Source organism: Doryrhamphus excisus, linkage group LG15 (assembly GCF_037039965.1).
Source record: "Doryrhamphus excisus strain RoL-2023G ecotype Guam linkage group LG15, RoL_Dexc_Guam_v1.1, whole genome shotgun sequence".
Taxonomy (NCBI): Eukaryota; Metazoa; Chordata; class Actinopteri; order Syngnathiformes; family Syngnathidae; genus Doryrhamphus; species Doryrhamphus excisus.
In genome coordinates this window covers 11361571-11375674 of record NC_136371.1, presented here as the reverse complement: position 1 = coordinate 11375674, position 14104 = coordinate 11361571, and the positions used below count along the sequence as shown (strand labels likewise).

General features: G+C 43.3%; 1 protein-coding gene across 1 annotated transcript; it reads right to left on the bottom strand.

Moving 5' to 3' along the window:
- Nucleotides 1-414: 414 nt before the first annotated feature.
- On the bottom strand, nucleotides 415-7308 carry igfbp5a (insulin-like growth factor binding protein 5a). The gene is made up of 4 exons (XM_078796912.1): nucleotides 6588-7308; nucleotides 3762-3946; nucleotides 3469-3588; nucleotides 415-3128 (listed from the first exon to the last, which is right to left on the bottom strand). The coding sequence occupies exons 1-4, from the start codon at nucleotides 6982-6984 to the stop codon at nucleotides 2991-2993; spliced, it is 840 nt and encodes a 279-aa protein (XP_078653038.1). The 5' UTR covers nucleotides 6985-7308; the 3' UTR covers nucleotides 415-2990.
- Nucleotides 7309-14104: the final 6796 nt, after the last annotated feature.

The window sequence follows — 14104 nt, the reverse complement described above, 5'->3', positions numbered from 1 at the left end:
TTTGTTTGTTTGTTTGTTTGTCATATCGCCCAGCCCTATTTTTTCTGTTCCTTTTTTGAAAAAACTTTAAATATGTATAATAATTCGGATTTAACCTTAAAAGTGGCGCGTGCCATTGGAGGGCTGACAACGGGATTGTGATTATCTACCAAAACGCAAGGGGGCAGTGTTTTCCTGGGAATGCAGTTGATGATCTTCCTGTGTCAATAGTAAACAATGGCGACCGAGTGATATTCTGATAGTAAGTTTTGATAGCACTGCATAATAACACGCCGCTTTACACATTGTAATTTGAAGTAGTGTTATAGTGTTATGACAATTTTCAAAGTAGTAATAATAGCGCTGTCAATATGTAATTGAATCAGTCTTCCTGATTTTAGTGCCTGACATTTACAATTAAGAGGTCGAGAAAACTCAAGAGTACAGGATTTTTATTGAATTAGTGCTTTGTCTTACAAAAACTGAGTACATCAATGACACGCATGATAAATATTTTAACAGTGCTCACAGAATCTTTGTATTTATTTGCCATATTGTGTCACATGTGCTTGAATTGACAGGGTCTAATCTTGGGGAGGAACAGGCGCAACTGTCATTAAGTCCTACTAAATAGGTTCAACATCAACACTGGCTTTGACTGCCAGCGGTGCCACACACATGCATGCAAATGGCAATTCAAAGTGGCATGCGGCCAAAGGCACTTGGATTTCCATATAAACTCAGCGGCCGCACGTGTACAGCCAGGCCCTGTCACCGGGGCGTATTTGCCTGTGAAGACATCAGACCTTTGCATACCATTTGTGTGCAAGCCGCAAAGGATGTGAGTGATTTTTGGAGAAGGGCATGGCAGCTACACATTGCACATACAACAACAGTATCATCAGGAACATGAACACAGACTGTACACACGTTTACAGAAAAGTTGATGGACTTTTAAAAACATTTGACGTTACATTAAAGCATATTTGACTCGTATTTTGTAGATTCTGTGTAGACTTTGGCTTAAATGCACTGTTTTGTTTGGGAAGGCTGAACAACTTTTTCAGCCCAACATGGAAAATACACAAGATTGAATGAGATGCATCAACTATTTTACATGTTTAAAGATAATAATGTAGCTTAGATTTTGGAATGATTTGTATGATGCTATTGAATCACAGCTATATGACCGGGTTTTTTTCTTTGGCATTTCAATTTGGCGAGAGTATTTCTTAGCATCCTATCTGAGAAAATTGTCATTTCTAGATGCTGGAGAGTACACAGGGCAGTGTAACCGACACAGTAACGGCAAACCTGATTCCTTCACCTGACTCCACTCCACCGAGTCACTCACTGAAGTCAATCAGGTACGTGACTCACTCGTTAAAAAGCACATGCACAGAATCTTGCACATATCCAACAAGTCCCTTCCCCCATTGTATCGGGTACTCAGTTCAATGGAGGCACATAATCTTGAACACGTTCCTGAACTTGAAACGGCAGTTTTCGTTGAGCACTCGAAGTCAATGAAACTCAAATCTTTGTCGACACGTGAGACAGTGACACTCCTTTCTTCGTCAAACGCCCTGTGAGTCAATGAAACACGAGTCTTGACCAACCCCTTAGTCAGTGACACTGGAGTCTTTGTCAAACACCTGTGAGTCAATGAAACTTGAGTGTTCGTTAACCAGTAAGTCAGTGACACTCAAGTCTTTGTCAACCTGAGAATCAGTGACACTTGGGTCTTCATCAAATTCCTGTGAGTCAATGACAACTGCTCCATCAACTCATGAGGCAATGAAACTCAAGTCGTCAAAGTCGTCAAACACTTGTGAGTCAGTGAAACTCGAGTCTTTGCCAACTTGTGAGCAAATTAAACTTGAAACACCCGTGAGTCAATGAAACTCAAGACTGTGTCAACTCGTCGAGCATCCATGAGTCAATGAAACTCGAGTTTTTATCAACCCTTGAGTCAATGCAACTCGAGTTTTCATCAACCCTTGAGTCAGTAAAACGCTGTCACACCTGTGAGTCAATGAAACCTGAGTCTTAATCCGTGAGTCAGTGAAACTCAAGTCTTTGTCAACCTGTTAGTAAATTAAACTTGAAACACAGTGAGTCACTAAAACTCAACGATTCATCATCCCATGAGTCAGTGTAACTGGAGTCTTTCTCAACCTGTGAGTCAGTGAAACTTGAAACATCGGTGAGTCAATGAAACTTGGATCTGTGTCAAGTCATTGAGGATCCATGAGTCAATGACACTTGAGTTTTCATCAACCTGTGAGTCAACGAAACTTGAGTCTTTGTCAACCTGTGAGTCAGTGACATGTGAGTCTTTATAAAACACCAGTGAGTCAGTAAAATTCAAATCTTCATTGAGTAGCCAGGAGTCGGTCAAAAACCAGAGTCTTCATCTGGCACCAGTGGCAGTGAAACTCAAGTCTTCTTCAACCTGTGAGTCAGTGAAACTCGAATATCAGTCGAACAACCTTGAGTCAGTGAAGGTCACGGGCTGAGTGAGAAACAGGGAGTATTTGTGACGATTACCTGATTTCCGTTTGGAATTTTAGCAGGCGGTAGCACAGTTGTTTAATTGGATGAGTTAACAGAGATGATTAAGTCCTGATTCAGACAAAAACATGTGACTCACACATCTCTCCTCTGAACTTGCTAATGGTGGGCAATGAAGAAGCAGCCCCTTCTGAATAACTTCTCCCTCAAAGTATGACACAAAACCACCCCCAGGAGCCGAATCACATTTAAAACATGTAAATCAATTAGACTCAATGTACAACATGTTCTCAATATTACACACATATGAATGTGTGTATAACGGTATATACTACGTATATTGTCTATAATCTATGGATATAGAGAAAATGAACACAGTCATTGGGGAGCCACAGTTACGTAACCTATAAAAAAACAAGTGTTTCAGCATCCCTTTTACAACAGTCCATCACATGACCAGAGAGCGGTCATGAATCGTTTGCCGGTTTAACTCGAACTCACTCATTTCTGTTGCTGCCGCTGTCCAAGTCTTTGCATTGCAAGTCCCCGCCAGCGTAGTTGATGCCCGGGATCTTGGCGCCAAAGCGGTCCACGCACCAGCAGATTCCCCTCCGGTGACCCCGAGACGGCTTGCACTGGAAGGGGAGACGTGAAAGGTCAAGGTTGACATACTCCATTGAACTTTTATATAGGACTTTTTATATGGTGGTGGCGGGGGGGTTATACCCAAAAAATGACAGCACAGTAGGCAACACATTGAGCAATTACTACTACCGGGAATAATAAACAATAAGGTTAACTCTAAACACATAACTTGATCAACTTTTTATAAAACATGTGCAGCGAGACAAAAAAATGGAGAAAGGAGAAAAAAATGTGGCTTCCTGCATATAAAAAATTTTATTCTATTGAGAAGAAATGCAGGAATATGCGGGAGAGAAAATGCAAAAGAGTGTGAGGAGAGCGCGACAGTACCTGTCTGCGCTTGAAGAAACCTTTTTTGTCACAGTTAGGGATGTACAAAGACAGAGCCAAGACCCGAGATGTGTCCTTCATGCTCTGAATGAGGTGATCCAGACGTCTCCTGCAGGGGCCCTACACATTCACAGACACGGGTTACACAATGCTTGTACATGCACTCTAATTTACACTTAACATACACTGAACATCTTAAAGTCAGACAGTAATGACGACTTGTGTGTCGTTGTCAGCTGCTGTGTCAGAACTGGTTCAGGGAGCTCATTGTACATTGTGTGTGGTTTACGTACAAACTCAGGCTCCATTTTCTCCAGGCCAATGAGAGTGAAGTCCAGGTTGCTGTTGCGTCCCACCCTTGCGAGCTGCTTTTTGCGTTCTTTGGCCTGCTTCATCGCCTGGGCCTTCCTACTGCTAATGTGATCCCGTCCGTATATGGGCACCTTGGTTTGGGGCATCGCGGACTCTGGGAGATCATCTGTTAGGACCGCAAGACAGGGAACAACAAAGAATTGGTTTGCAAATGCAAATATCTGTCACGTCGTGGTCAGAAAGCAGTAGCAGTTGGCTGTAACTTAAATTGTGCAAGGTGACCAACAAATTATGGAGAACAAAGGGTTAAAATATCAAATTGTAGAAATTATTACAACTTTGTGTTTATAGGCTTTTGTCTGCTTCTTTCTGAATGCCAAACCATCCATCCATCCATCTTCTAGCGCTTATCCAAGGTCCAGCAGTGCTCAGTTCCAACACTGCATACACTGTCACTGTCCACACCAGCAACACAACACTTCCTTATTATCCACCAATCACGGTCATGGCGAGCGAGGTGCATGTCATGAAATTCTGTAAAAAAAAAAATCAGCATATTTTTCTTTTTTAAAGTGCTAATTCAGGCACCGTTTAAACATCGGCACTGTTTCAAGAGTAGTGATTTGGCATTGGATAATATGGAAATGATACCCAACCCTACAATAGACTCAAACACTTCTGGTATATATCCCGTTAAGCCACTGCTGGCCGATTTCCAATGCTGTGTCACGCATAGCAGCCCATCTCATTGTGCACATAAACCTCTGTCTTTCTGCACTGACGTGCTCGCTAAGCTACTAAGCTAACAGGGTGGTGAAACAAGGTCACTGACTTGCAGCAAAACCATGCTTAGCCACCCAAGCCCCCGCACATCCTAGGATGATGCCGTACAACGAGTGATGTCATCCCTCCAGATAAGGACTTCTTGGAAAAAAAGGTTTCCTGCTGACACAGTTCTTGCGCTCCGTCAGGAAAAAAATCAGTGGTATGATCTGCATTGCAAATCCAATCAAGTCTTCGCTTGCTAATCCTCGCCTAATCTGACCTGTGCTGACTGATCATGTTTCTGCAAACTTTTGCATGGCGTTCCTTGCGTGTGAATTGTCACACGCCGTGTGGTCATAGAGTGCAGGATTAGTTGTTGGTTGCACACATGCAGCCTCTGGCTAAGTCAAATTTGATCAAATCAGACATTGGCTTTCAAACACTTGTCATTTTAGGGTTTTCGCCAAAATTGTTTCTTATAGACTACCCAAGACATCGTGCAATATTGAGTGTATCAAAGTGTATTTTCCCTTTGGGACAATCTTGTGATATAAATTAAGATGTGAACGGACGCTATTCCCACCTTGGCTTGTTTATTCATCTATCTTCGATCACACACATCACATTACACACAATCACACATTTGGCAAATTCAACCGAGAAGGTTACACAATTAGTCCATCACATCAATAATAAGTTCCATCCTGGTAAAGAAAGAAGAAATCAAGGTAGCGAATTTTGCCGAAAATGTAGAACTGTCCATGCCCAGGTGGTACAGACAAGTTCTCTAATCAGACCTATCCCTGCAAGTCCTACACCTGATGCTTAACTGGACCTTGTAGCACCAAACAAAGTTTCGATGAAATGGACACTCTCAGCATCCGTTGCTTTACATTTTTTCCTGTGGGAAAAAAATTATGTTTTTGGGAACGAATTCATAACAAAGACCAACGTACCACTTTATTTACAGATAAGACCACTTGTTAGTGTGAATCAAGATCACTTTTTTTTCAGGACCAGTAAATGGGAAGCTGCAAGCAAGGCCATGCTTATCCAGCATTTTACTTTAGCTCCAGCCTGCCTGCATGTGGGCCAACTAAAGCTGCTGGGAACCTGTCCTGCCCGAGGGAATTCAGTCATGCTTAATGTTACCTTGTCCTAAGTCTTTTGTGTCTTTTTTGCGTTCTTATACCCATCCTCAAGTTTCTGGGCCTTGGGCAAATCTCACCTCAACCATACGCCGTGCAACAAGCTGATTTATGTCAAGCAGGGAAAGACGAGAAGAAGCAAGAATGGAGAAATGGAAGACATAAAGGTGGTACATGATAAAAGGTGTGCCACACCAAGTGGAGAAGAAAGGCCTGAAATTGTAGAGGATAGGATAAAATATGACTTCACACCTTGGAGGGTCACACTAAACTAGACGCTGTCTGGCTGTCTCCAAGCCAATCAGGGGCCTCACAGGGCCCCACCTGTAATCTTCTTGTTTCATGTGGGCTGCAGCCCCCCTGGGGCCATTGGCCACTCACAGAAAAGCTGCTGATTTATGGTTCAGACTCCCCAAGTGCCTTTCAGGATGAGATGACAGGTTGATCGGTCCCCATTGTTGAGTTCGCCAGGTCACGTCGTGTTGGGGGCTTTTGAGTCATGTGTGCTGGTAATGACATGTGTCATCGGCCGTCTTTAAAGGCAGCGAGGACTTGATTCATCAGCCTTGCTGGATCAACTCATTATCCTCTCCTCCACTGACTAAACGAGTAACTCTACATTAATGCTTGTATTCTACACTTTTTCCAACTGGAAAGAACCCACACAAAGACTGAGAACAGTGTTGTGCTGGAGGAGGAAGGTCTCTATGCAGCTGTTTATCTCCAAGAATAGTATCTGTATGAAATGTGACCAGCATCTCATCTATGAAGCAATCTAATTGGACTTTTGGCCGTCACATGACTTCATTAATAATTGCAAAGGGAGCCTTGACCTTTAGAAAGCATACTTGTGACCGTGATGTTAATACTTGGCGACGAGCACCGCAGGCCTACCTTTGGAAGGATGCAGCAGTTTGTACAACTTCTCGTTCCTGCACACCCCCCGGCCGTGCAGGAGGGCGTGCAGCGGCTTTTCCTCGCCATTCTTGGGCAGGCATCGGAGTCCGCGTGTGCACGGACCCGTGTACACCCCGCACGACTGCCCCTCCTCCAGCGCGCACGTCAAGCAGCAGCCGCAGCCGGGCTCCTTCACCACCTGGCATCCCACCGGCACCGGCGGACACATGGAGCGGGCCTTCTGGTCGCAAGGTTCGCAAGGCACGAACGACGCGCCGCAGTCGGTGATGCTCAGCAAGGGGAGCAACAAGAGGGGGACGCTCAGCAGCATGTTGGACGGGGGGGTTATAAACTGGAGAATCCTGCGTGTACTGGGGATTGGAGTCCGGAGCATCAAGCGAGCTTTTACTGCATCCACAGGTGTGCAGAAAGATCTCACCGCAGTCTAAAATGTACACCTCCTTCGACTTTAAGTAAAAAATGATTAAATATGCACGTATCTTATAAATTCCCCTCCTCCAACTGCGCGCAAAAAGCTGTCCAGCCGAGAAAGACCGCGCCTGTTTTCCCCCCGCGTCGCACCCGCTTCTGCTTCCCTCCGTGTGTTTGAGGGCAGAATGTGTAATCTGTAGCTGGCGTAGAGCTTCCCTTAAAAATAAAGCAGCCAGGGGCGAACCTATAACGATGTGGATGTCAAACACGGGGCAGAGGGGGAGGCGCACTTGTCAGGCGTGCGCGCTGTGATGCTGATTCTGCAGGGCGGGTGCTGGCATGCCTTCAGATGTGCCAGATAGGACGATGATGATGGGACTGACGGCGACTCAGCATCGACCACCTCCCCCCACTGCTGTGCAAACACTTGTTAATATGCTGAAATTAGAGATGCTTGATGTTGGCTTTCTAACCTACACTGTCCTGCACTTCATTACCAGTAACAATATCAACCTGATTTATGTCAGGTCACAGGCGGCTTCAACCTATCAGTTTTTCGAAACACATACATACACACAACACAAAATACACACATACATGAATGAATACATTATTCTGGGTGTATAAAACAAAGAAAGAATATGACTGTGGTGAGTCATGACTCTCGAAATATTCAGTTATCTTAGCGTTTCATCAAATCTCACTTCCGGCACTTGATGGCAATGGATCGGTAATTGTTTTCAAAAAGCAGCGGCTTGCATGTCTATACGGGAAAGACGAGCCAGCATTTTCAGATGTCCCCACTCTTGTCTAAATATGGCATTTCAGGACATCCAGAACACCCCTGAATGTTATTTTCTGGTATTATTGCGTAATACGGGTGTTAAGGTGACTATATGGGTGTTAATTCATGTTAATAAACATATTGAATGCAACGCCTGAGGGACCATTGCACTGTCTGTGTAAAAATTATTAAAGATGCTGGTGTCAGTGGCTCATAGAGTGGTCTGTACAGATTAATAAATATGAGTATTTTAAATGAGGAGTCAAATATTGGACATCCGTAGTCGAAATGTGAACAATATTTTTGCAATTAAATGTGCAGCTATTTCCTGTCTCACTGATCCGATGAGAGAAGAGCTTTGGAAGCATATTACACACACTGTGCTCATGCTCGTCATTTGGCCTGCAACTGAAACTGACCTTTGAAAGGCTTTTCTTCCTCGGCGTAGGTCAGGTTTCACGTTGCCCGCAGTCTCTCTTCACATGATCTGACCCCTGTTTGACTTTCGCCCTTGACCTTTTTTGGAACATCACACCCAGCAGCCCCCTTTTTCCCTCATGGTGCACACAGCCAATGAATGCACACCATTCATGATTCATCTCCCAGCTAATAAGATGACACCAACCATAGTCCGTATACTGAGTAACGAGTCATCAAAGTCTCCTCTTGATCGCTGCTAAGTGAATGGTGACGCTATGAAGATGATGATGTTCCTAATCATGTGGTTTCCTTAATATTCCTGTAATACTTAAGTGTTTCCCAACATTTATTGAGCAAAGGCCCATAAAATGTATGAATGGCTACAGGTGGATACTCAGTATCTGCACAATTCATTCTGATGTGAGTGGAGATTCACACAAAAATGAGGCTTTATTGATGGTTGTGTATATTTTTGTATTTTAGATACTATTAAGAAGGGGGTAGTGGCTCTTTTAGAGTTGGGACACCATGGAAAGATTCCAGTCAGATCATGGACACTTCACACTCAACACGCAGGATCCAAACTAGCAAACTGCTGTCAGTACTACTGTTGTATATCACAGCAAACACAGCCACAGCCCAAAGTAGGTGATATTTACCAGACCAAACACTTAAGACAATAAGACAATGTTAGAAAGTGTTCTACTTCTAACAGATGTCAATGTTATACAAACCTGTGGACAGATACTGCTTTATCATGATCGGTCAACTTTCCCCTTCAATTTACTACGTAATGAATATGCAGACTTAAACCATAGCCATCCTGAGTGGACAAAAAGTGAAGCTCAAATAAAGTCTATTTAAATGAAATGGATTGAAAGGGAAGGAAGCCAATATCAGAGTGGAATAAAAGATATGTAGGATGATAACGGTCAAACTTTATCACAATGTCACCATGCAAAATACAAATTTTTAACTCACAATTACTATAACATGAATGAACCAATGAATTATCTTCAATATTTCAAGTTCATTAACATAATAAGGTTTATGTTTTTGACGTGTGCAGACGTAGGGGGTACGTGGCTTTAGGTCAAATGTCTGAAGGGGTACCTGACTGTAAAAGGTTTGGGAACCACTGCTCTATTCCAATATACTGTATCTGTCCCCATAGTTACTCACCTTGAGTCCATTTTTGTTTCTATTGCAGTTAGTTCATGTTGCTCTTATTGAGGATTCTCTCCCATTCTGTCCTGCTTCTATTTGCAGCTTGGCTTTTACATCCTGACCTACTTTGTTATCTGTCAGAACCGACTGCGAGCAGTTATGGAAGAGCTCTCAGAGCCTGGCGTTAGCATCACAAAGCAGTTTATATTTAAAAAAAAAAGAGGAAGAATGAACTAGAGTGCAAAACAGTCAGACATCGTTGGAGTCAAAATCCTTCCAATGTCTTTGCTTATATAATGACGATGATCATCATCCAGCACAAACAAAAATGACAGATGTTGGTTCTTGAAGGGATGAAAGACACGTTGATCTTGACCTTTTCAATCTTTAAATGAATGTATTACTACTGTCTGCCTATTCCGTCTGTTAAGGCTCCTCTCCACGTGACTTCGCACTGTACTGTACTGTAGTTTGATAGCCGCTTGCCAGATGACCCAGCTGGTCGCCATTGACACAAAGCATCACCGTGCATGCTTGATGACCGGAATATGTAGAGTGTTTGGCATTGGGAAGCTCACAAGTCCACGCTCCCTGAATAATCGGTGCAGATGGTGTTCGTGGTTTGTGATTCCCACCAAACACATTCGCATAATATTCAGAGAAATGAATGAGTGAAACACCTGCTGTAGCATGCCTAATGGTGGAGATTCCTAGGAAAAATAAATCTTTTGGGACGAGACGAGCATCATATTTCTACAACAGCCGTTGCTGTGTTTGCTGGGGAAAAAAATGTCAATCACTGTGATATAACTGTAAATTCTCTGGGAAGCACCGTGTTTGAGAAATATACTGTCTTGGGAAGCCTCGCAGGGTGTTACAATTGGTTTGAAGACCTACAGCGGCAAGTCATACACAAAACCTCTGCAACCCTGCCTGCACATCTGCATGGATGCAAGCGCATCATTGGTTCCAGATGTTGGATAGAGCACGTCTATTCAAAGAACACAAATGATTGAGTTTTTAAGATTTATCTCGAAAGCACCAAGACTGGTGGGCTTGATCCATACAAAGACCACTTGTATTCTTTTCTCGCTGGGACAGAAGGCTCTGATCCCATCTGTGATGAGTCGGCCATATCTTAGGGTCACTGGGTCTACCTCATTAAAGAATGTGACATCCTTGCCATCACTCATGAAAATAAGCTTTGAGTTTGCTGGTTGTAATCTACGGCATCATCGGGAAAATGTTTGGCCCACAGACGATCACAGCGGCATGCTTCCAACTTCCTGCAGTGACCATGTTGCAGTTTGAACAGTTGCTTCAGCGCATAATATAATGAGTGATGGCTTTCCCACAATCCCAGTCCACCACTGGGTCAGTGTAGCCCCGACTCCAGCTTTTCCGATTGAGCAGTCAACACGCCACCTGCCCAATAAACAAAACAACTGTCAAAGAGACAAGTCCAGCTGGAGTGAAGAAGAATGGTTTGTTGAAATTTGCTGACAAAGGAGCGCTGGCAGGCTGCACTGCAATAACCTCCAATCACACTATAAATGTGTCAAGTCTGACGCTCGTAAAGCACAAGACCTACTTTCTGCATTTCTTGTGGCCCCCGTATCATGCACACATCTCCTAGGAATGGAAAATGTGCCTGAGCTGGAAAGAGCTATTTATAAGTGGCAGCTATTTAGAAAAAATATGTTTTTCAATTAAAAAAAATGGAAAAAATGGGATTGTAAACTCTTTCTCTATGGTTTTCTCAGAGGGCTTGGAGGTTTCAGCTAAACATCACCTCAGTGGTCCAAAAGGTTCTGTCCTTGGGGCGCTCACATATAAACACAAAACAAACAGCCAAAGAAACCAGCATGAAGACATGAGCCGGTTGGCTTGGAAAGTTTTCCATGAGCGTTGCAGATCCTTATCAGATGTGCTAAACTTGTCCGTTCCGCATTTTTGGAAGTAGCGATTCTAAAATTTCACATGTGGAAATATGCATGATGAACAGTGTCTGTTTCCTTGTTGGCACTAAGCCACAAGCTCTCCCCTTTCTGCCATTTGTCACATTTCAGATCCAGGTCAGCTGGATGGAAGCGCTTGTTCCCATGTTTGGTTCCCTAGGAGCTACGGCCAGAACCATGTCTAGGACCATTCCCAGGACACATGATACCGCAACAAGAGCATACTCTCAGCTAGCGCTGACTGAGAGAAGGGAGAAGGGTACGGGCCACGCTCAGGTTTGAAAAGAGGAATGGTGCCTGGCCCAGGGGGATGTCCTGTTTGGTGGGCCACTACACAGAGTGAAACATTTCAAACATTTTTTTCTTAAAAAGCCAAAATGCAGTGTCTCAGAAAATTAGAATATTACATAAGATCAATGAAAAAATGTCAGAATTCTGAAAAGTATGTTCATTACAACATCAATGTAGCATGCCATTTTTTTTAGATGGAGAAGAAATTGAGCTATTCCCAGGTAAGTAACATGGAAGCCCCCAAAATAGTCATCAATCCAGCTCGTCTAATTCACCTGTATAGCCGACAAGGAAGTAAAGTTGGTGTCTTTATTTCTGCAAACCACATTTAACAGCTCCACCCCTGCCACAAGGCAGACCAAACTACTAGCAACGACAAGGAAATATTATCCTGCAGCAAACAGTATTCAAAACAAATAGATATGGTGTTCTTGGGAGCCTGGTGCCTTGTACAGCTGTCATGCCAAATCCAGGCCCACAGATCCTCTTACTGCAGATCAGAGGGGGGTGGGGGGAGCTTTTGGAATTGCTGCTTCTACATCTTATTTCCCATGTCACATTCGCTTTTCAAACAGAAAACTACATTTAAACACTGAAGCGCTAGCTTCAGCGTGCAACCTGTAGCACTGGGACCAATTTGAACAAACTTGTGATGTGATTCAATCCATTGTGCTGAGTAGATGCTTGATCTACAGGAGGCTGCAAGTTCCCAAACGTGCGCACCGACCATGCAGCACAGCACAGTTCGGATGATAGATTGAGTTGGAAGAAGACCCATGACCACGCAGGTTAGGAGCTAAAAGGTTGTCACGGGTCAAGGCTGACATGAGATGCATTTTCAACACACGGACAAGGTTTTTCAATGCTTGTGTGTTTGTGTTTAGCACACATCTGTGTGTCATAACAAGGCCCCATCAACAGTTTCTTCCTGCAAGGGCTGAGGAGAAGACACAACAAGCACGACACGTTCGCCTTGGCGGCCAGTTTTTGTGTCGAGGCATGTGATTTTCTGCCTGCCTTCACCCCACACGATGCTCGGGGGGCCTTGAGGGCGTTCACAGAATTCCTCTGTAATTTTAAACAACAGCAGTGACACGCCGACAATAATAGTACGGATAAAATGATCACGTTGTACAACCGATGAGACAACTACTAGTTAACAGGGTAGTCAATCTTCAACATTTCTCCATGTCATGTCCTCCGTAGGCGAAGTGTGCAAAGGCATCAAGTTTGTCTGAACAAAGAGTAGCATAATAAATGTGGCAATTATAAGAATTCCACAGCTGTCTGCATGCTACGGATGCACGTTTAACTAAACGTGCGAGCAGTGAAAATTTACTATGGCAAGTAAAGGTGGCCTCTTGACCTTTGACCGCAGGGTCACACACAACAAAGTCAGCTCTGTACAGATTCACTCCAGAACCTGTGGAATAGTCAAAGAAAAGATTGCTTATATCTTATTTTGATTCGAGTATTCACCATCTGAAATACTGCACTGGCATTTTAACATTCTCAACGACCAAAAAGTGCAAAAATAAGTTAATAGGGCTGAATGCAACGGGTATCCTATCTGCTGAAAGGGTTGGAGAGACGAGTTGGTGAGACAGTCTCTCAGCTGGCAATGCCTCAAGGTCTGCTGGGAGGAGCTGGACGGAACAGTCGGGGAGAAGAAAGTCTAGCTTCTCATCTTAGACTGTTGCCCCTGTAAACTGACCTCAGATCAGCAGAAGAAGATGGAATGATGGCTCATTCATAATCATTATGTGAAACACCAACACATACAGTATTTATTTCCCCTTTCTGTTAACAATGAACAATATCTATTTTGATGCTCTCATGAAAAAAAAGCTTTAAAAAAATCATCAAATATGGCATGATACTGTAAGTATTAAATAATATCATGTACTTGTTAATGCACGATCATAAGTGATGTGATGTTCTGTGTTGCGTAGATACACCCCCCTTTTTATTTTTAAGTATCAAAGCATGTACTCCTTTTAATGTAAGTCTGCAGCTTCCATTCCATTCCGCTTCTCTTGCTCTCCCCCCAACACTCCTTCTGGTGGATTGCCTTGTTGCAATAATATAAATATGTAGCTCTACATGGACAGACTTAACCTTTTAGTAAAAGTTGAATTGAGGTCTTGTGAGGTATGCAGACATTCCACAAGATATTATGCATGATGGTGGTTCCAACTCTTAGCCTTTGTTATCATGTTTCTATCATAAAAACGTACATCATCAGGTTGATCAGCAAGAATTGAATGCATTTATCCAGCAATCTTACAAAAGCGTAGCAATCACAGTTTCCATCGGATTCTTGTGCAATCGTCATCTGAATCTGCAATCTAAAAGATGCATACGCATGTTTGAAGCCTGCTGATGCATCTTGCCGTGTACATTGGGCACACAAGGACATCAGAACATTCATTTTTTGTCTCCCTAATAGCTGACAACAGACA